General features: G+C 47.9%; 1 protein-coding gene across 9 annotated transcripts in view; it reads left to right on the top strand.

The window, feature by feature from the left end:
* The first annotated feature begins 99 nt into the window (after positions 1–99).
* IL21R (interleukin 21 receptor) overlaps positions 100–22,117 on the top strand; it is a 29,401-nt gene continuing 7,383 nt past the window's right edge. The window contains exons 1-10 of one of the 9 annotated variants that reach the window (XM_072878436.1): positions 100–5,906; positions 6,392–6,482; positions 9,862–9,972; positions 10,584–10,683; positions 15,036–15,114; positions 15,715–15,789; positions 19,015–19,120; positions 19,757–19,953; positions 21,338–21,489; positions 21,904–22,081. In XM_072878436.1, the coding sequence (XP_072734537.1) occupies positions 15,735–15,789; positions 19,015–19,120; positions 19,757–19,953; positions 21,338–21,489; positions 21,904–22,081 (688 nt within the window). In that variant the 5' untranslated portion in view covers positions 100–5,906; positions 6,392–6,482; positions 9,862–9,972; ... (1 more) ...; positions 15,036–15,114; positions 15,715–15,734. Of the gene's footprint in view, positions 5,907–6,368; positions 6,483–7,594; positions 7,697–9,861; positions 9,973–10,557; positions 10,684–15,035; positions 15,115–15,714; positions 15,790–19,014; positions 19,121–19,756; positions 19,954–21,337; positions 21,490–21,903; positions 22,082–22,117 lie in introns of all 9 variants that reach the window. The other 8 variants (XM_072878440.1, XM_072878437.1, XM_072878438.1 and 5 more) reach the window with 8 other exon arrangements.

The raw sequence follows: 22,117 nt of genomic DNA, 5'->3' as shown, positions 1-22,117 counted from the left end.
GCAAGCAGAGTTATTTCATACTTCTACAGCTGTAAATGGGATTGGACATTTCTAAGCAGTGTTTTCCCAGAAAGTTTATCCAGTTTATGGTCAGACTCCCTAAACTGATGGAGCATTTTTTCAGCTTCTTGTTCTTGTCCAGTCAGAATGGGAGTTATGCCTGCACCTTTACGGCAGCATATACTTCTTGTTGGATAATTGTTCCAAAAGTTTTACTCACAAGTCTGAACTTTTCTAGGGCATTATCATATATTTTGGTATGGTAAATTCCACCCTAGTATGCTGGCAGTGGCACAAAACAGTTAAGAACCGTTACGTAATTTTATGTGTATTAAGATATATATGTGTATTCTCATTATTCAGAAAACCCTATTTGCATTGCCATTCATAAGGAAGGAAACTGTAATGCTAAGCACAGAAACTGGTTTAACGTGTTTTGTAAGTAAGATTTTTGTACTGCAAATCTCTCTTCAAAGTTCAGGTTAGCCAAGTAGCAGAGAGATCTACGCAGTGAAGTGTCTGCATTTAGATGTGGTAGTTAATATTTGTATAGGCACTGGTTTGTAGCTCACTTTCACTAAGGTGGTGGTTAGTGAAAGATCTTACTGCTTATAGCTAAGGTGCTGATGAACATGTTATTCATTTGTTTTTACTGAAAATATCAGGTTGAATTTCATTTTCACTCAGGTGAGGTTTAATCCTATCAGAAATAATCTTTCTTTGCATGAGGGCAGTCACTGCTGTAGTTAACATCAGCACAAATTCTGTGAAGTGGGAGGGCTGTGAGGCAGACAGATGAAGAGGCTTTCCAGGACCTATCAACCAAACCCGCACTGAAATGGTGGAACAGGAAGATGCATAGAAGCCATGGTCAGCCTCATGAGTAAGCTGATTCACTTCCCTAAATCCAAGCAAAGTCAAGTTTAAGCAAAAACCCACAGCTCATTATTGCAGCTACCTGGAATGGGTTACTCACTGTTTAGTGTAGTAGCACAGGGCTGTTAAGGGAGGTGCAGGGACACCAGTGGTGCTTTCTTCCCCTTCTGCTCCTGCACTCTCTCTTGTGGTCTTTGTGAAATCCTCCTGGAAGGCTTGCACTTGGCTGGAGCAGCCAGGAGAGGTCTGCTCAGGCCAGGACTGGAAAGCTTTGCTGCAGCACTTCTCTGCTGAGCCCCAGCTTCATTCTTCCTTTCCCTGGCTTTTTTTCTTCTACATAGCTACGCCCTCCTGTCTGTTCATTTCTGTTGGATGGCTTTCTGTGCGTGGGTATTCTTCCCCTTCTCTCCCTTCAGTATTTCTTTGGTGAAATCAAACTGTAACTCTTCGAGAAGGGGGAGCCCTATTCCTATGCCTTTGCATAACCCAGAACTGGCGATAAACACCGGGGTGGCTGGGCGGCTGGCCAGCTCACCCCCTGTCCTGCAATAGTCACGGTGCATGACTGGGGTGGGAGCCAAGTTCATGTTCCGTCCTCCACTGCCTCTGCTTTTGCCATCCGGAGCTATTGCCGGGCTATAAAATGCAGGTAGGTTTCACATGGCAGGGTTCTGGCCGAAGGTGATGATCTGCCTGGAGTGCGTGGGAGTTCTGACTTTGGGCTGGCTCCCAGGACTGCCGGCAAGGTGTACTGGCCTGAGCTGCACCTCCCAGGCACTAGCCTGTGCTTGCAAAGGCAGCTTACCCTCCCGAGAGAGGAACTTCATCCCTGAAGGCTGGGACCCTCCAAGCATGTCCTTTTTAGCTAGTGGAGGCCTCCTACCAGGACAGAGAATTACTGATCGTAGTAAGTGTGTTTTTCAGTTTGTTTTGTAAGACTGCAGTGCAAGTGGAGGCTTGTGCCAAGTTTTAGCCTAGTTATAATGCCATTTATTACTCGCTCACGATCACTGCACCTCCACGTCTTTCTCATCTGGCTGCCTACCAAATATTAGCAACCTGACTCACCATGAGGGACGTGGGTTCCTGAGAAAAGCAGGTGTATTCCCAGTTCAGGAGAAGCTAGTTCTGATACACGGCTTTTCCTTTGCAGAGAATGCCGCAGCCTTGCCTTTTTTTTTTTCTTCCTCCTCTTTCTGAACAGCATTAGCTCCTTGGAAATACGCACCTGTATGGAACAGCTGTTTGCAAATTCCTATCAGTCACAAGGTTTGTCATTTTCTGTGGAAAACTAACAATAACCACAAGATGAGCGTGAGACTAGTATGGAGCAGGAGCTTGAGGATGTGGGGTCAAGTTCTTGCAGGTAGGGACAAGTTAATTGAAGGTGAGGGAGGGGTCAGCTTTTTAAATAACTTGTCTCTGCATCTTGCTTTGGGAGCCTGCATTGTTCAGGCAGGGTGCAAGGATGTCCAAGTGCTTATCCGTCATGAGCTACAAACTTTATCTAAGAAAACAAGTTATGTGTTGCATTCTAGCAGTGACGTGGCCAAAGGAACAAAGGGTGAGAGAACCAAAGGAGGGGGTTGTGACTTCCAAAACCCTGCTCCCTAATGTTTACCTCTGACTATGGAATTATGTGACAAAACTCCTTAGTGAATAGAGACTGAGAGGACAGTTTGCTTTCTCCTAGCTGTGTCTTTTTTCTGTAGAAAACTCCTTAGGGAGCATGGTTTGTGCAGTTTGTATTCTAGCTCTGACAGAGGTGCTTCCAAAGGGTGTAATTTTGCATACAGTTGCTTTCACAAAGAATAGGTGGTTTTGACTAATTCTCAGGGGAACTGTGCCCGTGCAATGCACAGGCACACACACAGATCATTTGCCCCCCTCTGCAGGTTGCTGACTATGAGGTCTGCCCAGGCAGAGTATGAGGTCTGCCTGGGAGTCTGTTGCAGCTCCCACGTGGTGATGTGTCATGATTACACACTACCCAGAATACTAATTTTTTTCACCACGCTGCTATGACTGAGGCAGCCATGTCATGCCATCAGCTCTTCATCAGATGTTGCAGCCACAGCGCACAGCCCTCAAGGCCCCTCTGACTAAACTGCGGTGACGAGGTCGAAAGCCAAGCAACAACTCAGTATGAACTTGCTGACAATCAGAGCAATAAGACCGATGAGCCGGTCTGGTCTTCAGCTGCAGGACTATTGTCTCTCAAAGCAGATGGCTCTGAAGCAAAGGAAAAAAAGAGCCGAGTGAGGAAGAAGGCACTTCCCGGGTACCTCACTAACACTTAACCAAGGTTAAAGCTTACTAAATTGCCGTGCCTTGGTGTGTTTTCCCAGAGTGCCTAATAACAGCTGTCAGCAGCACTGCTAAGTCCTGACTATTCTCATTCCTTTGACAAGCTGAGAAAGCAACATTGAGAGGAACCTTACATCTCTGCTGTACTCTGGCCAAAGGTGCTTTTCTCTGTTTGTCCCTTGTGCTGTTCTGCTTCCATCCTGTCCCTTCTGTGGCTTTATACAACATGGAAGTTTCCACACAGCCACTTTCTACTCCTCCAGCAAGACTGCAAGATGAAAGAGAAGAAAAACTGGCTGCAGCCTAGATGAACAGAGCAGGGAACTGACTGCTGTGGCACGTTTAGCTGCATAGCAGGGAGGATCAGCTGTTTTCTTCTTTTTTTGCTGTTAGCCAGCGTACTGTCTATAAAACTAACCCTCTGTGCAGGAGACCTAAAATTCTGTATTCTGAATGCAGAGAGACAATTGTAATGGCAAGAGTTGGTATCGTAGCAGCCTGTGGCCCGCAGCCTGTCTTTGATAGAGGGATGACTGTGCTAGACCTGCCCCAGTCCAGGGAGCGTGGCAGGCATCCTAAGGAGCTCCTGTCCCAGTTCAGTGATGGATCAGATGCTTCCATGGTCCTGTCTGTGCTCTGTTGTATAAGAGCAGAGCATTGACAGCAGTGTGGTGTTTGTCCTCTGCTTGAAGGTTACTGAGTCGGTGACTAATGTATCACTGGGACTTTCCTACTTGCTGCTGTTTCCCCAGCTCTTAAACATGGGGGAATTTGCCATAAGCTGAAGAGTTTGAGGTTGGCTGCTTCTCCCCAGCTCAGCCACTGCTGGTTTCACTTGCAGTGAGCCACCCACACAGCAACAAGAATTGTAACAGGGTGAGAAAGCACTGGACTGCCTTCTGGGGGTAGAATTTCCACACCTGGCTCAGGCTTGTAACCAGTCCCCGGTTCTTGTCTTGATGCTCTAGAGAGTTGCTGTGAGAACCAGGTCTGCACTGGCTGTGGTTGGCCCTGAAGTTAGCGCTCTTGGCCCTGGGTGAGCAGCCAGCAGAGGTCTCGAGGAGCTGGCTCTGGCAGGCTCATGCTGTGCTGCGTTCACTAACCAGTGCATGTGTCTGACAGGCTCTGGGCTTGAAGGTTATGCAGGGCGGTTCATTGCTGGGTGGTCTGCTCCCCCACTGCCTAGCTGAGGGGCTCACGAAGCACGTGGCATGCTCCTCCACAACATGAGGGAGACAACAGAGCCATCAAGCGCCGTGATTCCTCCGCAAGGGCAGGAATTAGGACCTATCGTTCAGCATGTGCTACCTATTCCATGGCCTCATTCTGAGCTGTGCTGGGCCCCTGCAACAGACACTGTCGTCCAGAAGCATCGGCGATTCTTCCCGCTTCTGGTCAGGCCACCTTTGCTATTCTTATGACTCGTCTTAAAAACCTCTAGCTGTGCTCCCCAGTGTGAAGGACGAACACGTTCAACTGCTGTCCTTATTGTCTCTACTTTGCATGTTGTCTGCCATTGTTTTAGCTTCTTGCTGCTCCTAGCACATCACTTTCCAACTTCTGCACATGCACAGTGGCAGGGTAAGGAGTGTGGAAACTAGGCTATGCAGAGCTGGTCACAGAACAGCAACCAGGGGATCCAAGCAGCTTCCTTGTTTGAGCAAGAGCCTCACACCACGACCAAAGCCACTGTGGGGCATGGAATCCCCCGGCCCTTACATTTTGTAGGAACAACCTTCAGACTCCTCCTCTTTTTGCTGAGCACCGTAAATGTTTACCAGTGCTGATTTGGATGCAGATACACTGATGTGACACAATTTCATCGCATTAGTCCTTGTGCTCTAGTGGAGCCAATAACCCCATGTTTTGGCCTTTCTAGCCTCAAACAAAACAAGCTCCTGCCTTCTACCACTTTACAATGAACTCCTACCAGCATCATAGCGAAGCCACAGCTTCACAAAACTTGGACTGCCCAAAGAAAGTCTCACGAAGCCTTTTGGCTTCTCTATGAAGAAATGTATTTTGAATTTTTGGAAACATTGGTTACTTTGGAGCAATCTATTTCAGTGAAAATCCTGTTTATCTCCAATGTTGCTAATATGTCCCAGCATATTGCAAGGTGCTTCTCATAACTCTGCCTGTTTGTGCATCCTGCACCCCCATCCCGCCTTTTCTCCGGAAGACGCAGCACATCCCTGCCAGTGACATGAGAAGCCACTAACTGTGTTAGGACTGCATGTTGTGTGGGTTTGGGATGGAGCCAGCAATGCTGCTGGAGTCTGTGGTCTGCCATGCGATCATCTGCAGCTCGCTGCTTGCCACGTGGAGGCAGCATGCAATGTGAGCCGTGAGCTTTTGCTTTGAGCTTCCACAGTCAGAGGTTGAAAATAGCTAGTGTGTTTTTCAGCCTATTAGATGCCAGAAGCTGTCCAAGGGACACTCAATTGCTGTCCCCAGCCCCAGGAGTGGAAGGCCTGCTGTAAAAGCTTGTGGCCAGGCAGCATGGGTAGGACATGCTGATTTTTGGCAGCTGCAGTAAAACAGAGAGGCTCAGGTGAGGCTCTTGCCATAAATAGCTGTATGCCAGCAGCAGAGTTCTGGACTTGGTGCATCCCTGCGAGCAGAGATCAGGGGACAAGCTGATGGACGTTGGCTCTAAATGGGTCAGTTTCTGCCAACCTGCATGAAAGGAGCAGTGAGTTCTCCCAGCACTGCTGACTCAGGTGAGTATTGGGGGAACGTGAGACGGACTTGCTGACCTCGTGCAGAGTTGCTGCTCTTTGGAAGCACAAACACAGAAGGTGTGACCAGGGACCAGTCTGAGAATGGCTGTGATAGGGGAGGGTGGAGAGGATGGGACACATCAGCTGAACAGACAAGAAAAGGCTGATGCTTAGTTTGTGAAGCTGCAGGAACCCAGCTGTGGGGCAGGGCTTTGACAAATATGTGGAGGGGGAGTACTGCCTGTGGGTGGTCCAGAGGGGTCTAGGCTCTCAGAGGAGGCTGGTGTGGAGGCTGTATTGGGGAGAGCAGGCTTTCCTGTGGGCTGAGTGTATACAGTGTGGCAGGGCATCTGGGGAGATGTTCTGGGCACGTTCTGTATGGCGCAGATGAGGGTGGTGGGTTTGAGCCTGAGCAGAGCTGTAGGTTTCTGTTCCAGCTGGGCAGGGTGAGTTCAGGCACAGTCATTCCTGTTTCTGTTTACCAGCATGTGTCTGGTGATTTCCTAAGAGAAGATACGAGCCTCTGTGCGATCCCCTCCGTGTGAGCAAGACGTACATAGTCACAGCTCTGTGAAGGTAAGCCCTTTTCCCTGGTAGGAGCCAAAGTGATGTCCTCCTACTACAGCCTTCATGCAGAATGGGTTCAGACTTGATATATATTGGGGAAAACGAGGCTGAGCCCAATGTTGGTGGCTACAAAGAGGCCACTGGCAATGGCAAAAGGGAGGCAGGAGGGCAGGGTGCTGGGGTCTCTGTAGGTGGCACTCAGCACTCCCCAGACCGAAAGCAACGCGCTCCTTCCCTCTCTGCGCAGCATCCTGTGCCAGCTCACAGGCTGCCAGCTGGGGGGCTTTGTTGTTTTTCAACCTGCTGCTTTGCTGACTAACACCTCCGCTTTCTGCCTGGCTCATTCATATTTTACCCCATTTCCTGAGCTTTGAGGTGGTTTCTTCTATTGCTTTCCCTTCCAGTAGAACACTGTTACTCATGTCTCAGCTGTTCTCCTGCCATTTTTTTTACTCATTACTTATCGTAATGTATGATTATCTTCCTCCTAAATGTCACCAGCCAGTAAAGGTGCCTTTGACCCTAGAGTTATACCAGGTCTGTATGTTTGATGCTGAGGATATTGTTTTAATTCCATTGTGACAGGAAGAAAATACAGAGGCAGTAATGTTTGTGTGGGGTTTTTTCCCCACATCATGAACTTGGTAACTGCAAGTGTCACTAATTCCCTTTTCTAGAGAAAGGAATTGTCAGCTCTCATTGTTATTTCCTCTGTGTGTATCTATTCTTGGTGAGAAATACATACAGATGTTGCCCTTCTTCCAGTCACTGCAAAATGCTTTTGGGTCATCAATAACTTTAGCAGAATCTACCAAGCCTTCCCTGGTGTGCCCTTCACACTTGCTTCTTGGTGAATATTGCCACTGCAGGCTGGGCTGAGATTACAGCTGGATGAAAGTAGTTGCCTCTTTATCTCAAATCAACATAAATCCATTGCAACTGAACTGCTTCAGGTCTCCAAATGCTTTACCTTGGGGGCTGGATTCAGCTGCCCTGAAGTGCCATGGAACCTCAGCTGTAGAGGAGTCGGTGCCCACACAGCACAGAGTAGCTGTAGAGCTGTGTGTTCTTGGAGATGGTCACTGCACGCTGAGCCCACTGACCTGCTTTGTTCCATGCAGGAGGTGTATCTCTGTACTGTGCTCCAGGTGGCAACAGGTATCGGGGCTCCTAGAGATCCTGCATGTGTGTCCTACATCGTGGCTCTTCCCAGGCTGGATATGGTGGGTACAGTCCCTCTCAGTCATGGGGAGAGATCTGGTGGGTCACACTGTGCTGGGCTTCCCAGGACTGAAAAGCTAGGCATATGTTAAGCATTTGCTGTGCAGGGGCAAGACTACTTGTTTCTCTTCATGTTGCAGCACTCGCACAGTTTCACATGTGCACATGCATGTGCTTGCACATACGCACACATGTATAGGCACAGTGCTAGATGACAGAAGAGAATCAATCATTACGTTTCAACACATCCATGCATGATGAGCTATTCCAGCCTTCTGGCAGGCCCTTAATGCTTCCCTTGGCTTTATGCTTCACCAGCAATGAGCATCACAGAAGGGAAACTGTACATACACATCTGAATTCTGGCAGTTGGTGAAGGATAAACTTCCTTAAATTAAAATTAACTACCTTAGAAAAAGAAGTTACAACTGTCACTGCCGCCCTCTCATAGGGCTCGTACCTACCTTCAGTCCTACCTCTCTTTCCTTGTCTCTATAAGTAAACACGTCCATGCCCCTGACTCACCCCAGGAAAAACAGGTGTTTTGGACCATTCAGGCCAGGGCAGGTGGCTCTTGACCATGCTTGCCAGGTAGTTGCTGGTAACTGGGCTGGCCCATGCGCTGGTTGTGCACTGTTATAACATGCATGGAGAAGATCCCGTTACTTAGCGCAACAGCTATTCCTCATCGGTGTTTGGAGCAGAATCTCTGGAAGAGGACCAGCTCTTCCTTTTGCACGCTTTGTGGATCACTTATAGGCGTGGAGTCAGGCCCAAGCTTCTAGAAAAGACTTGTCTTGGCTGATGCTGCCTATGGGTTGTAGAGATTGTCACTGTTGGGTGCAGTATGGGATAGCACGGGGTCAATCAGGCTGAGCAGCTAAGCTAGGCATTTCCCAGGCAGTTAGTAATAGCTTTCTCTTGTGAGGATAGCAGACCAGGACGGCGGTGTGGCTTTTGCTCCATGGTTACACAGGACTCTTCAAGGTGTGCTAGCACCATTATTTGTGCAGAGGAAGGAGGGAAGGGGCAGCATGTGTGATCAGTCCAAAGAGTGCTAGTCTGGCAGGCATAAGCCATGCTCCTTTTAAAACATGCAATAATATGCATTTGATATTACTGAGATAATTTTTAAAACGAGAATACTGGTGGTACTCTAAGACCAACTGCTTTATAAATTTAAACATATTGCACCTAAATGCCTGTTTTTCTCAAACTTAACTCATTAAAAATGAAAAATCACTTGTTGCACTAATATTTTCTGTACAACTGCTTGGGCTGCAATTATTCTGTATTATTATCCTTCCGTTGTATATTAACTGAATCCCATGTTAGCATTTCTAATAGTTTTGGTTTAGGCCAACTGGCCTGCTTTGTGGCCCAGGATACCATACTTCCTTTTATAAAAACCCTGGCATGTTGTTAACATTCTTACATTCTCCTGGGAACATCCCCTGACATAGTGGCACCTCACCTTGTCCCTGCCTATATTTCTATCAGCATAGAAATTAGAGCTGCTCTCTTTTGCACTGTTAGCAGTTTCCCCATGGCTGTGTTCATTGCTCCAGACTGGGATCAGCAGCCTTTTAAGTCTGGATTTCTCCCTTTCAAACAGATGTTATGTATGCTAGAAGCAGTAAGCTCCTGATTATTTTTCAAGTATCTTACCAGTACATGAGAGAGAGACAGCTGCTACTGCTGAATATGGAGCTGGGACCTTCTGCCTTGAGCATCTTCTGACAATCTTATGCCCTCTATGGCCTGCGATTGCTGTGTCCTTGCCTACATGAGGGATGGGATCTATTTTGTTCTTTAACTACTACAAAAACGTATTGTACTTAGACTGACCAGCCATGACTCTCCCATATCTGTGATTTCTCTTATAACTATCTGAGGAGCCCTGAGGTCTGGGTAAGAGCTGGCCCCTACCGGCTTTGCGTCTGCTGCCCCAGGCTGCCTGGCTGGGTTGTGCTGTGCTGTGCCAAGTCTTTGCACCTCCTCTTGCTGGGTGGTGGGTGCAGTAGGGGCAGTGGGCTTTTCAGATCAGCAGGTCTCGGGGCTGAACATAGAGCCCGCTCACCCTGCACCCAGCTGCTTTGTGCCCACTTCACTGCTGCAGTCTCCTTGGGTTATTCCAGCTCCTTGTTCTTTACCCTCCTACCACCAGACTACGCTGTGTGTGCCAAGTCCACTCCATAGTGCTGCTCCTTTCCCTCTTGCCCAAGGATGCAAGGACCGTGCATTGGGCTCCTTGCAGCCCCTTTTAAGGTACGTGGAGGTGAGTTGACCTACCCTCCCTCAGTGTCAACCTTGCAATCTGCAGAGCCCCAGCCCGGACACAAGCTGCAGGCATGAGCTCAGGGTAGCAGTGAGCCTCTCCACCTGCGTGGGAGCCAGCCCACCTCCCTGCCTGTGGTCTGAGGATTGGTGCTGTTGCCCTGGTCCCCGGGGCCATTTTGGGGACAGGTGGAAGCAGAGCGCGGTGGTACTTGGCTGTCTCCAATGTGGTACTCACTGTACTATACAGTTAGGCTTAACCATTTAATGCCGTGATGCTGATGCCTCCCCACTGCAGGGCTTTAACTCCACCAGCCCCACTATGACCTTTTAGATCTGAGGCTTATGAGTTTTTATCTGCTCTCCCACCTTTTTCTCACATAAGAGCAAGAGAGCAGAGCAATACAGTAATAAATGTTGTGTGGGTGTTTGGACCTGAATTCATTGCCTCCTCTGCTCACCACATCCTTCTATCAGCACAGTAATACTGATACAGTGGTGACGTCAACCACCATTTATCACTGTGTATTCCAATACACTACAGCTCTTGGTCGTGTACAAGTAGGCTTTACTCTTTCTTACTCAGTGCTGATAGATCCACCTGCTTTCCAGCTCTTGCACATGCAGTGTCTGCAGTCGCAGTAATGATTTAGCCAGGCCAGCCATGGAAGTGTTGGAGGGCTGAAATGGACAGCTGAAAGGACGGGGCAAGGTAATGTCCATGTTTCCACCAATTTTCCCTGCCGCCAGTGTGTTACTGCTTGATATCTGTGACTTCACTGTAAATCTTCCCTGTAGCTGAAGTGGCCCTTGTGCCCCTGCTGTCCTTGCTGTTGGCCTCTATTGGACAGCTAGAGAATCCTTCTGTTTCCCTGTTGCTTTAGCTTTGTGATTAGTGGGCAGTGTACATTGATGATGAATTTTTTTTAAGAAGAAAGCTTGGTTTTGCATGCAACTGATGGACTGAGAGGCTTCCACTCTTTTTTGCTTGGGTATAGCTATGACATTTATTTTCTCATGCTTGGAAATACCAGAATATTTTTGTAATTATTTTACTTAAACTGAGTTCTTAATTAGGCTTTTTTTTTTTTGTGGAAGTTTTGTAAGTGCATACATTTCCTGGAGACACTTCAAATTGTGAGCTTAGACTGCATCCATCTTTGGCAGCTTATAGCACCACATTTCCAGATCCTTAACAAAAATAATCTTCGTAAATGTCTGTGTCTGTATTGGTCCTATTTCCTATTCTCTGGTATATTAAAACCTTGTAGCATCATTTACATGTGCACTATATGAATGGCTAAACAACTCTATTACTGTGCTCTCACACGCTGATCCCTAGGATACTACAGAGTTTGCAGCAATGGTGCTTAGCAGCTGTACAATGCTTGACATTTTATGAGCTAAGTAACTGGGTTTCACAGATGCATGAAGCTGTCTCAGAGTCCCCATTTCACAGACAGAGAAATTGAAATGAGGTGGTAGAAAGGACTTTTCTTATATCAGACAGAAAATAAGTTCCTGCCTCTGCTCATTGCCTACTGCCATTCTTCCCTCCAAGTGAACAATGACACGAGCAGGGTGCTGACAGATGGAAGCAAATGGGAAGGGTGTAACAAATGGAGGGAGGTAGGAAAGGTGGGGGTCTTAATCATAGACTGGGATTGAAGCTTGCAGAGGGCCTAACTGGAGGAAGCTTCAGAACAGGGGCTGCTATACATCTCTGTGAAGCCATAAGGTCTTCCAGCCATCAAAGACCACAGAGACACTCCTGCAGAGCTGCATCTTTCCCAGTTCTTCTGCACACACATCCATGTCTTGTCATCGCAACCTGGAGCACAGACAGGAGGTCAGACACACATAGCACTGACACTTTCTATGGTGCTCTCAGAGGTTAGCAGTCCTTCCCCACCACACTGAGGTAGGAGAACTGTGTAAGAAGTGAAGGAGATACGTGTTGGACTAATCTGTGGGCACTGGCAAGTGGAGTGAGTCAAGGGTAAGATGGGACAGTGGAGTCCCAAGTGAGGAAGTACTGTCTCCTTGCTTCATCTGTGTTAGCAGATCCTACTGCTTTTCTGTCTTATTTTTGCTACTGTGCTCTTATTCAGGAAGCTTCCTTCTAGATTACAACCTTGTATGCTAACCTCTCTCCAGTGTGTAATGGCAGCCTCCGATATCTCCACAGGATATCTTCCCGATGAGCTACTTGGGCTTGTCGCTTTGACTTTTCCTGTTCAGTCCTTCCTGTCCCATTGGACTGATGGTACTATCCTCTGAGCAGAGGAAGGAAAATAGGGAAGGCACTCTAAAGAAACCACAGTCCAGTAGCTAAAAGTAGCAAAGACTTCCCTCGCATTGCTCTGTCCATTTAGGCAGGAATGGGGGTAAAATGAGGGAGCTACAGAAATATCATGAACATGAAACATTGGGGGCACTGCCAGTTGGATTCTGAAACAAGCAGTGGGTCTGCAGAGCTCTCTGAGTGCCCAGCCCTTCCTTCTTCTGCTGAAGAAGAGGCAGCGAGTTGCCTTTCTTGGCCTTATAGGGTGGCCAAGACTGTGGAGCGTGACAGTCACAAAGTGACGCTGAGATGGGCTTCTGTAGCAGGGCATAGTACGAGATGGTACCCGTCCGTCCCGCAGCCCAGAGCGCGTGCTGGGTTACACTCAGTGAGAGGGCATGAAAGCCTGAGGAAGAGCAGCAGCAGCCCTGGAGACCGTGCGCTCTCTCGGGGTGGGAACAGGCCCGTTTGGGCCGGTTGTTGGCATCCTAAGCTGGGGGACCCCTGAATATTCTGAGCCCAGCAGCAATAGGTTCTAGGTATTTCACAGGGAGAAGGATGATTTAAAAAGGCAGCGGACCATTGCATGTATCCTGTCTCTAGGGCTAGTGACCTCTAGGCCCCAGTGGCCAGTTCCATCAGCACAGCTCTTCTACTAAATGTGCTGCAAGGAACAGGGCCCCCAGTGCTAGGAAGTCACAAGCAGCTGCTGCATCAGCATCAGGAGGCTGCCCATCTTGAGGGCGTCTGTTTTCATGGTGCAGCCAGTCTTAGCATGAAGTTCGGTGAGGAGGTTTCAGGTGGCAGGATAACAGGGTGCCTTCCTCAAAGGAATGAGAATTTGGAGAAGAGCAGGGGAAGGATGAGTGGGAGCACAACGTGGAGTTAGGCAGCGGGCTGTGTCTTAGTAATCGGGGGCTGCACCACCAGAAGTAGTGGTAATGACAATAGTTATTATACAGAGAAAACTTGGACAACTGGGACTAGAGGGATGAAGAAAAGGTGTTTCCTCAAGGAAATGTATGATGCAGAAAGAAGGGCTGGAGCGTGGGGAAAGAGAGTTTCTGTCCTGCCACTCGCAGCAGGCGAGGGAGACTAGCAGGGTGCCTGGTGCTCCTTGCTGAGCTGGAGCACATGCTTCATCTGCAGGATATGTTTGGCAGGAAAGGAGGGGCAGCAGCAGCGTGGCGGCTCCCACCGCAGGGCTGGGGTGCTGCAGCCATGAGCTGTTTGTGGCACCTCCCGAGTGAGCCTTGCTGATGTCATCTGGACCCTGCGGTGCCTGGAGAGCGAGGCTCTGAGCTCACGTGGGGCTGCAGGGGCTTTTCGGTGGCTGCTAAATTTATTTTGCTTTCATTATTTGAGTAAACCTGGGAAATTTTTAAACACCACAAATGTTCCCCAAGTGAGGGAGGCCTCACTGGCATTCTCTCTGCTGAGTGACTGGGTGTTTGCTGCTGGTGGTGGGGGAGGCACAGGCACTCCAGGACCTGGGTCCTGCGCCCAGGTCAGGGCAACCCCCGGTATCAATACAGGCTGGGGGATGAAGGGATAGAGAGCAGCCCTGCGGAGAAGGACTTGGGGGTACTGGTGGATGAAAAGCTGGACATGAGCTGACAATGTGCGCTCGCAGCCCAGAAAGCCAACTGTATCCTGGGCTGCATCAAAAGAAGCACGGCCAGCAGGTCGAGGGAGGGGATTCTGCCCTTCTACTCCGCTCTGGTGAGACCCCCCTGGAGCACTGCATCCAGCTCTGGGGTCCTCAACACAGGAAAGACGTAGTCCTGTTGGAGCAGGTCCAGAGGAGGCCACAAAAATGACCAGGGGGATGGAACACCTCTGCTATGAGGACAGGCTGAGAGAGTTGGGGTTGTTCAGCCTGGAGGAGAGAAGGCTCTGGGGAGACCTTATTGCGGCCGTCAGTACTTAAAGGGGGCTTATAAGAAAGATGGGGACAGACTTTTTAGTAGGGCATGTTGTGATAGGACAAGGGGTAATGGTTTTAAGCTAAAAGAGGGTAGATTCAGACTAGATATAAGGAAGAAATTTTTTACATTGAGGGTGGTGAAATTTTTTACATTGAGGGTGGTGAAACACTGGAACAGGTTGCCCAGAGAGGTGGTAGATGCCCCATCCCTGGAGGCTGGATAGGGCTCTGAGCAACCTGATCTAGTTGAAGATGTCCCTTCTCATTGCACAGGGGTTGGACTAGATGACCTTTAAAAGTCCCTTCCAACCCAAATGATTCTACTGTTCTATTACCTGCACCAGGCCCTGCCAGGAGCTCTGGGTATCTTTTGGTGGCTGCAGCTTGCTGCCCAGTCCTCACCCATATCGCTTTCACAGGTGCCTCTGTGCCATCTAGTGCAAGGGCTTTGGCAGAGCTCTGGGGCTCTGCAGAGACACTCCTGTGTGTCCGGTCACTGACAATGTTGCTGCTCTGTGGCATGGCATGTGGGCCCTCCCTGCTGTCTGTGCATCCTTGCAACTTGCTGCCAACAGAAGTATGTCCCCAAAATAATACAGGTTGCTTCTCCAAAGTCTTGTCCCCAGGCAGCCTAGCCCATTTCAGAATAGCTTGAGAAAACAGTGCTGAAATCTGTACTCTGCAGAGAGCTAATTTTAAGTCTTTCTGTGCACATCTGTGTGTTTCTGTAAATGTTAAATACTGTGAAAACACAGCCTTAACGTGTTATGTGGCTTGAGGGCCTTGACTTGGAGCAGGGGCTGTGGGCTGAGCAGTCATTTGTATGGGATGCTGTTTCGTCATATTGTTGTAGACATCCTGCTGTCCTCTTCTCTGAAGACTTTCCTGTAGGGTCTCTTCGCCAAACTGCATCGCGACCGCCTTCCCCTGAAGTGAGTGCTGTACATCATTCTCTTCTGTGCCACATGGGAGGCTGTTATTTTTTTGTCTGGTCTGCCTTCCTGGAGTCCCTTAACTAGATATTCCATGGGTAGGCCAAATCAATGAGTTCTCACAAGCCTTGCTCATACAGACCTACAGTGACATTCAGACTCTATTTGACTCATTCACTGTGCAGATGTTTAAGCCACAGCAATATCACTTCTCCTAGTTGAAAGCCATTTCTAGTTGCAGGAAACCGATGAAGAAAAAATGCATTAGCACTTAACCCAAGTGCCTTCCTGTTGCATGGATAGACTGAGGCTGCAGTCACTTTGCTGCTTTCTCTGTGCACATTCTGCTGGCAAGGAGCAGAGATTTCACTGACCTGGTTTATGGCCACTTGGCAGGGCTGTCGGTTGTCCCCCCTTTAGCCCATGGAGTAGATACATACAGGAGAGCTGAGATGACTTGCCTAAATTAGGCACTTTACTTTTAGACATTTAAATTAAAGCAAGATTAATTCCCCCTCAACCTTCAACACATGAGTAGATGGCTGAGCTGAACTTTTAATTGGTTCTTTGGGTTTTTTGTTTGTTTATTTTTTTTCCCAGGATATCCAGTCAGAACCAATATGAGGAACAAACTGTGGCTCCAGAGTATTTCCTTCTTCCTTTTATTCAAGTACAGTAAGTTCCCAGATATCTCTTCCGGGCTGTACACCCACAGGATTTATCTTGGTGGCCATTGACGCAGGCTCTGCTGAGATGTGCGTGGCACAAGGTTGCCATGGGACAGGAACCACAAGATAGGGTACCAGGGGAGAGGGTTCCATGGGATAATGAGTTATGGAAGAGGCTCCAGGGGCAGTGGAGGACAGACACAAGAAGGTACACAGCTGGGCAGAGCTCAGCCAGACTGCGTACCACTCCAGGGAGCAGCACCAGTGGGGAGCGTGCAGCGGTAGTGCCTGCCCTGCATTGAAATGTCTCCTTTTGACTTTAGAGTAGGATTCTCCCCCCCCCCAAAAAAAACACCCCACCTTTGCCATAGGAAAGGTTCTGGTGGCCAAGACCAGGATATCCCCAGGGCTTATGGCTGCTGTTGGCAGGCCAGCTGGGGACAGTGGAGTGAACCTCTCCTGGTCTGAGCCCCTTTGCTCAGGACTGCACTGTGCAGACAGTCACTCCCCCTTTCTTGCCGGTTCCTAACCACCGTGCAAGCTTCAGCTGACTCAGAGCTGACTTTCTGAACAGGTCAGCTGGACAGAAAAAGGCAGCGACAACAGTGTCTGCAGGGAACAGGTGCAAGTTTAGCATTTTACATGCTGCTTCTAGGCAGAGCATTGGACCTGCTCCAAACCTAAATTAGCAGAAAAGATGAATTCAGAGTTCTATCTTCCTGCCATACAGGGCCATTGCAATGTCTGGTCTGACTTTTGTGTAACACAAGCCAGGGAATTACCCTGTATTAATTTCAGTTTGGACCAAATTAGATCTTACTGTTAAAAGTATTTGATTTTTTTGTTTCCGAAGCTGCCAAGGACGAACAACTCATCCTAGATCTAACTGGGTTTAGGACACTTAATTATTCCCTTCCCAGTAAAGAGCTGTCCTCTTCTTAATTTTGTTAAGAGATTTTTGCCCAGAGATACGCTTGCAGCTTACCAGCTACCTAGGAATAGTAGTCCATTTGACTGATTAACATAATAGCATAGAAGAAAGCTAATTAACTTATTAATACTTGCCACCCTATCTAAAGGAAAGCAAGGGGTTTATAAGCCTGTTTTTGTAGGAGAGTAAAGTTAGGCTAAGGGAGAAAAAGTATGTTGTTCAGGACTCTGGAGCAAACAGTGCTTGTACCAGGGCCCTCAGAAGAGCCTGCTGAGGGCTCAAAATGAAAAGTTAAAACTTAATTAAAATTTTAGAACAAAATTCTGAAGTCAGTATGAAATGAAAAAGTCAAAATGAAACAAAGTGACAACCACATAATTTGAATCACTTACAGTTTAATAAAGCATATGTACACCCTTGGGGCCGGGCTGTCACGAGCATCCCCAAATTTCTTCTGTCCCTATCCTGACTTTTTCGGGGGGGTCTTGTACACGACTGAGTGCTGCCCAGAGCTCGTGCAGGGGGAGCAGCGTGTGCTCTGATGCAGCGGGACTAGGAAGAAACTTCTGTGATGAGTGAAGTCAGTGGGAAAAGTAGGACTTTGTTTTCCTTTGAACTTACTCTGGCCCAGGATTAGGCTGCACCCTCCGCTGGACATGCCTGCTGTGCATTGTGACTGTAAATGCAGAGACAACTTGTTTGTGAGGACCGTCATTTGATCTGGAGGGTGGAACACACGTTTCTGGTCCATCAGTGCACACATTGCCTGCATTCCATGTTGATTGTTCTCTGCATACAGCATTCTCTTTAACTGTAAAATCAGGCATTGTGGTTGTTGAGCATATCACGTAGGCCTGCTTTCATCTTATGCAAACAGCTCTTCTGAACACAAAGCATGTTCAACAAAGGGAAGGTAGGAAGCAGGGAGTGCAGCTTCTCTAACCAGGCAAGCAGCAGAATGACAAAGGGAGGTGAACTTGCAACCTGGTTAGCATCAGAGGATTTGGGTGCCTGATGGCTGTGAAGTAACATGGTCCCATCAGGCTGGGGGCAGTCCCTGATGGTAGGGGAGGACCCACGCTTGATTTAAGCATGGATGTAACAACCTTGAGATCTTCCCCTAGACAATGACAATTTTATTCCCATGAAAACAGGGTGGTACTGTACATGTAAGAGATGAATAGTCACTGTAGTAGGCATGGTTTGCACCAACATGGCATGCTGCATCTCCTGCAGGCCTTTCCTCACTCAGTTATTCCTCGTGCAGTAGCGGTGGCTCTTGTCAGCCCAAGGTGCTGTCAGGAGAGGACTCACCAATGCAGACATTTCTCACTGTACTGCCATCTTCCCTGCCTTGAAATCCAGGGAGATAACGTAAGTGTGTTATGCATAGAACAACAGTGCTTTTGTACAGCACATATCAGATACTGATACATGAGTAGAGCTCCTCCAGAACAATGAGAAGAGCGTAAATGCTGCTTTGTGACCACTTTCAAATTAGCTAATTTTCTTAATGGCCAGCATAAATTCTACAATTGCCTCTCAAGTTCTCTTTAGAAGTCTGTTTCAGTTTAAGTGATTAATAAATTGTGCCTATTGATTCAGTATCAGAATGATTTATGGAAATTATAGTAACTACAAATTTGCAATATTTTTTTGCCAAAATTCCATGAAAAGCATATTCCGAGCCTCTGGAGCTGGACATGAAAAGTATTGATGCTGCAGATATCAAGCTGTAGCAAATAGTAAGCAGAGAGAATGGTAAAGAAAGAATTACTAAAATACCACTCTTTTTAAATGTGCAAAGTGCTGTGTAGATGTCATAAAATGAAAACTAGACTAGCAAAGAACAGTACTCCATTTAGGAAGTGGTATCATTAAAATGTTTGAATATGCTACGGTTTCTGATTGGGTAATCATGCCTCTTTTATGTGCTACATAAGCTAGGACTCGCAGAAATAATATGTGACTCTGCTGTAGTGACTGTATAAGAGGGGACAGAGATATGTTTGAAAATTCAGTCACAATTTGGGCATTTCCTGGTCTTTTGGCATGCTGTTTGCTGCCACAGCATTTTTAATAGATTTTTGTTTGACGCTTATCTTGCTGTCAGTGACTTGCCTCCCTGTAGAGGTGGAACACATCTTATGCTCCAAGACTGAAGACTTTCAGGGGGGCTGGCACAGAGTGGTCTGTTCCCTTCAGATTTAGTGGGAGACCTGAGGATGTGTATGTTGATATAAAGTTCTGCTTGCTTCATCATGAAAGTTGATATTGTGTCTTCTCTTTCCAAACCTACAGCTACGTGTTGCGAAAACCTCACTTGTTTTGTTGACTATGTACAGACCCTGTCCTGTATCCTGAGAAATGACTTGGGTGCCGGTTCATATAACCTCACTGCAACATGGTACGTCTCAGTAGGATGAGGAAAGTGCAGTCAGCAGGAGCTTCTAACATGGCCGTAGCACAGTGGTGTCCTTCTGTCCTCTTTGTTAGGTAGAATTCTTGTTCTTGCTGCCGTGCTGGTTTTTACTTGGTACTTCACACTCCACTTATCAGCTGGCTTCTCCCCTAGCAAAGGATCCCTGGTTCCTGTGTCCACTGACTGCACTGCTTGCCACTGACTGCTACACTGACTCTGGCTTCCTTGGCATTGCTTCTCTCCTGCCCTGGGAATACCGTGCCCTTTGCTGCTGTTAACAATGGACTTTCACTCGTGTGCTGTCAGGGCTCACACAGCTTGTCCAAGCCCCGTACGGCTGCTGTTCTGCCCCAGCAAGGAAGTGGGTGCAGTGCTGGGCTGTGCAGCCCTGGGGAGCACCTTTCCTTTCCACAAACACTTCAGCATCACTTTCCTACTTCTCTCAAAGATGCTCAGCTGAGCAAATAGAAGGAAAAAAAAATCTGTCAAAGATAAATTTTTATTTGAACACGTTGCCTCTCTTTTTCGTATTAATTTCTCTGCCTGGTGGTTCAGCAACAGATTAGTCCAGCTACAGCATGTGGTAGATGTGGACTTGTTTGTTTGTTTTGGTGTTTTTAGGGTTCCTGAGGAAGATCCAGAAAATACTGTGGCTGCCTGCAGTCTCCTGCAATTGTCCAGAAACACCAGTCACACACAGTACATGTGCACTGTGGACATGACTGAACTCCTGGCAGATTTCAAAGTCCAGGTGGATGTTACAGAGGTAGCTGATAGGCAGCGTGTGATTTCCAAAGGCTTTTATATGGCAGAGAACAGTAAGTACAAAAATGGTGTATTTGATAAATACTATCCGACCTTATCTCTATCTGCTAGGATAGTCTGGGCAAGGAGTGAGTGTGGCAGCCAGCAGTGGGGGGCTATGTTTGGTGTGCACTCATCTACACAGATCACTGTCCTCCTATTGTTGCTACTGTAAGCTACAGAAACATTTATGCTTGAGGCTGAGCTTAGAGCTGGCTTGGCCCCAGCCGTTTCATGGGGAAATTCCTTTTCCCCATGAAGCAGTAGGTGATAAATTTCCACTTTAGACCAGTCTCATACCCAGACTATGCAAGTGTTTGTTCTTGGCTAGAATCTAAAGGGCAGGAGGAATTGCTTTAATTGCAAATGCCACAAATGTCTTCACAGGAGTCCCAGGAGGCTCTTGCAGTGGACCCCTGAACCAACATAACATTATTGTGGGCGGCATAAGGTGTCCCAGACACAATGGAGGTGGCGCTTGCCCTTTCTGGAGCAATTCCTAACCGTCTCTTCTGCATGACAGGAAGACTGGGTGCAATCATATAGTTGACTTGGTGGAATGTTGGTGTGTTCCGGGTTGTGCAGCAAACTGTGAAGAAAAGGGGTGGTTAGCCAGGCAGACAGGTACCATGCGGGCGTATGAAAAAGGATTTTTCTACTCAGATTCTTCTGAAATTAAACTTTACCTGAGAAGCGTCATCTTTTTGACAAATGCCATAACATTTCAGGAAAGCCCCTTGCCGCCACTGACAGACTATAGAGTGGGTAGTGGTGCTTTGCATGTCTCCTAGATGTCCCCGTACAGAGGCATCATAGCTCAGTGACGGACCCTGCAGACTACTGCTGGCGTTTATGCATTACTGCTTTTCGATATCTGAAAACACCCTGCAGGGGATACAAAAGCTTGCCTTTTAGGCACTTATGACACAGGGAGTTTCACTGGGTTTATGCAGTGTCCGCTAGCCTCAGCTTTTCCTGTCTCTGATATCTCTGTTACAGTGAGGGGTTTTTCCCCAACTGTGCAAGTGACCATGACTACACGGAGTCCTCCTATGTCATGAGAAGAACAAGGTGCTCTTTACATCTCCCAGGAGGTATTAGCCCCATGTGCTACCTTCTCCTGCTCCTTAGGTGATGAGGAGGTTCCAAGACAGGCAGAAGGCATATTCAGAGAAATGTGGGCCTGACTTCACTATGCTGCTGAGCTGTGAGGTTCTGTGCATGGCTCAGGACTGCTCAGCCTGAGAGGCAGGAATGTTGTGGATGTTGTCCTGTGCAGGAGAGCCCACCCCTGCCAGGGCAGTTTTGCTCCCTACTAACTCTCCATTGCTGGTACCATGCTGGGCCACCTCTTGTCTGCAGTAATGTTATGAAGGGTAACACCATCCTCTCTTCCAGTCAAACCACAGCCTCCGTTCAATCTGACCGCTGTGTTCTCAGAGGGTTACAATATTTCTTGGGAAACCATCTACCAGAACTCTCCTTTCTACTTTTTGAATGAGGAGCTGGAATATCAGCTGCGTTATAAGAGAAGGACGGACACCTGGGAGGTAAGTGAGATGTCAGTTTACCATCAAGTAGGATGTACCAGCAAAGAGGAGGCCAGCACAACCAGGACAGGAGCGCTGGTGTGGAAGAAAGGTTTTCATAGTTTAGAAAAGGTGTCTCTTTGCTTGCCTGGACTGACAACAGGCAAAACTGAAAAAAGAATCAAGAAGCAGAAGCTGTTTGAGAAGTACTAGATCCTGTGGGGAGGGCTGATAGTTCATCTGCTTCTCATGCTGTCCTGCATGGAAGGATCCCCCAGGGCCCCATGCAGCTACTGACCAGCCAGAGCACAGCCTTGCAGAAACAACATGAAAGCAGAGGAGATTACTTTGCAGGGCTCCTCACTGTGCAGCAGTGAGGGTAAGGTGGGAGCAGTCACTCCAGCCCTGAGCGTTTTGGTGTTTAATCGTTCACAGACTCAGAAGACTAAAGCTGTCCATGAAGATAAACGGACACTGGTGATCCTGCCATGGGAACTCCAGGCGAACACCGAGTATGAGTTCCAAGTGAGAGCCAGACCTCGAGAAGATACTGGCTACCATGGATTTTGGAGTGAATGGAGTCCTCTGCTGTTGTTGAAAACCAGCCCTGCCGGTACATGCTACCAGCTCTCCTTGTCCTTCCAGTTGG

This window comes from Ciconia boyciana, chromosome 13 (assembly GCF_034638445.1).
Source record: "Ciconia boyciana chromosome 13, ASM3463844v1, whole genome shotgun sequence".
NCBI classification, from domain to species: domain Eukaryota; kingdom Metazoa; phylum Chordata; class Aves; order Ciconiiformes; family Ciconiidae; genus Ciconia; species Ciconia boyciana.
This window is presented reverse-complemented; position numbering and strand designations above follow the sequence as displayed.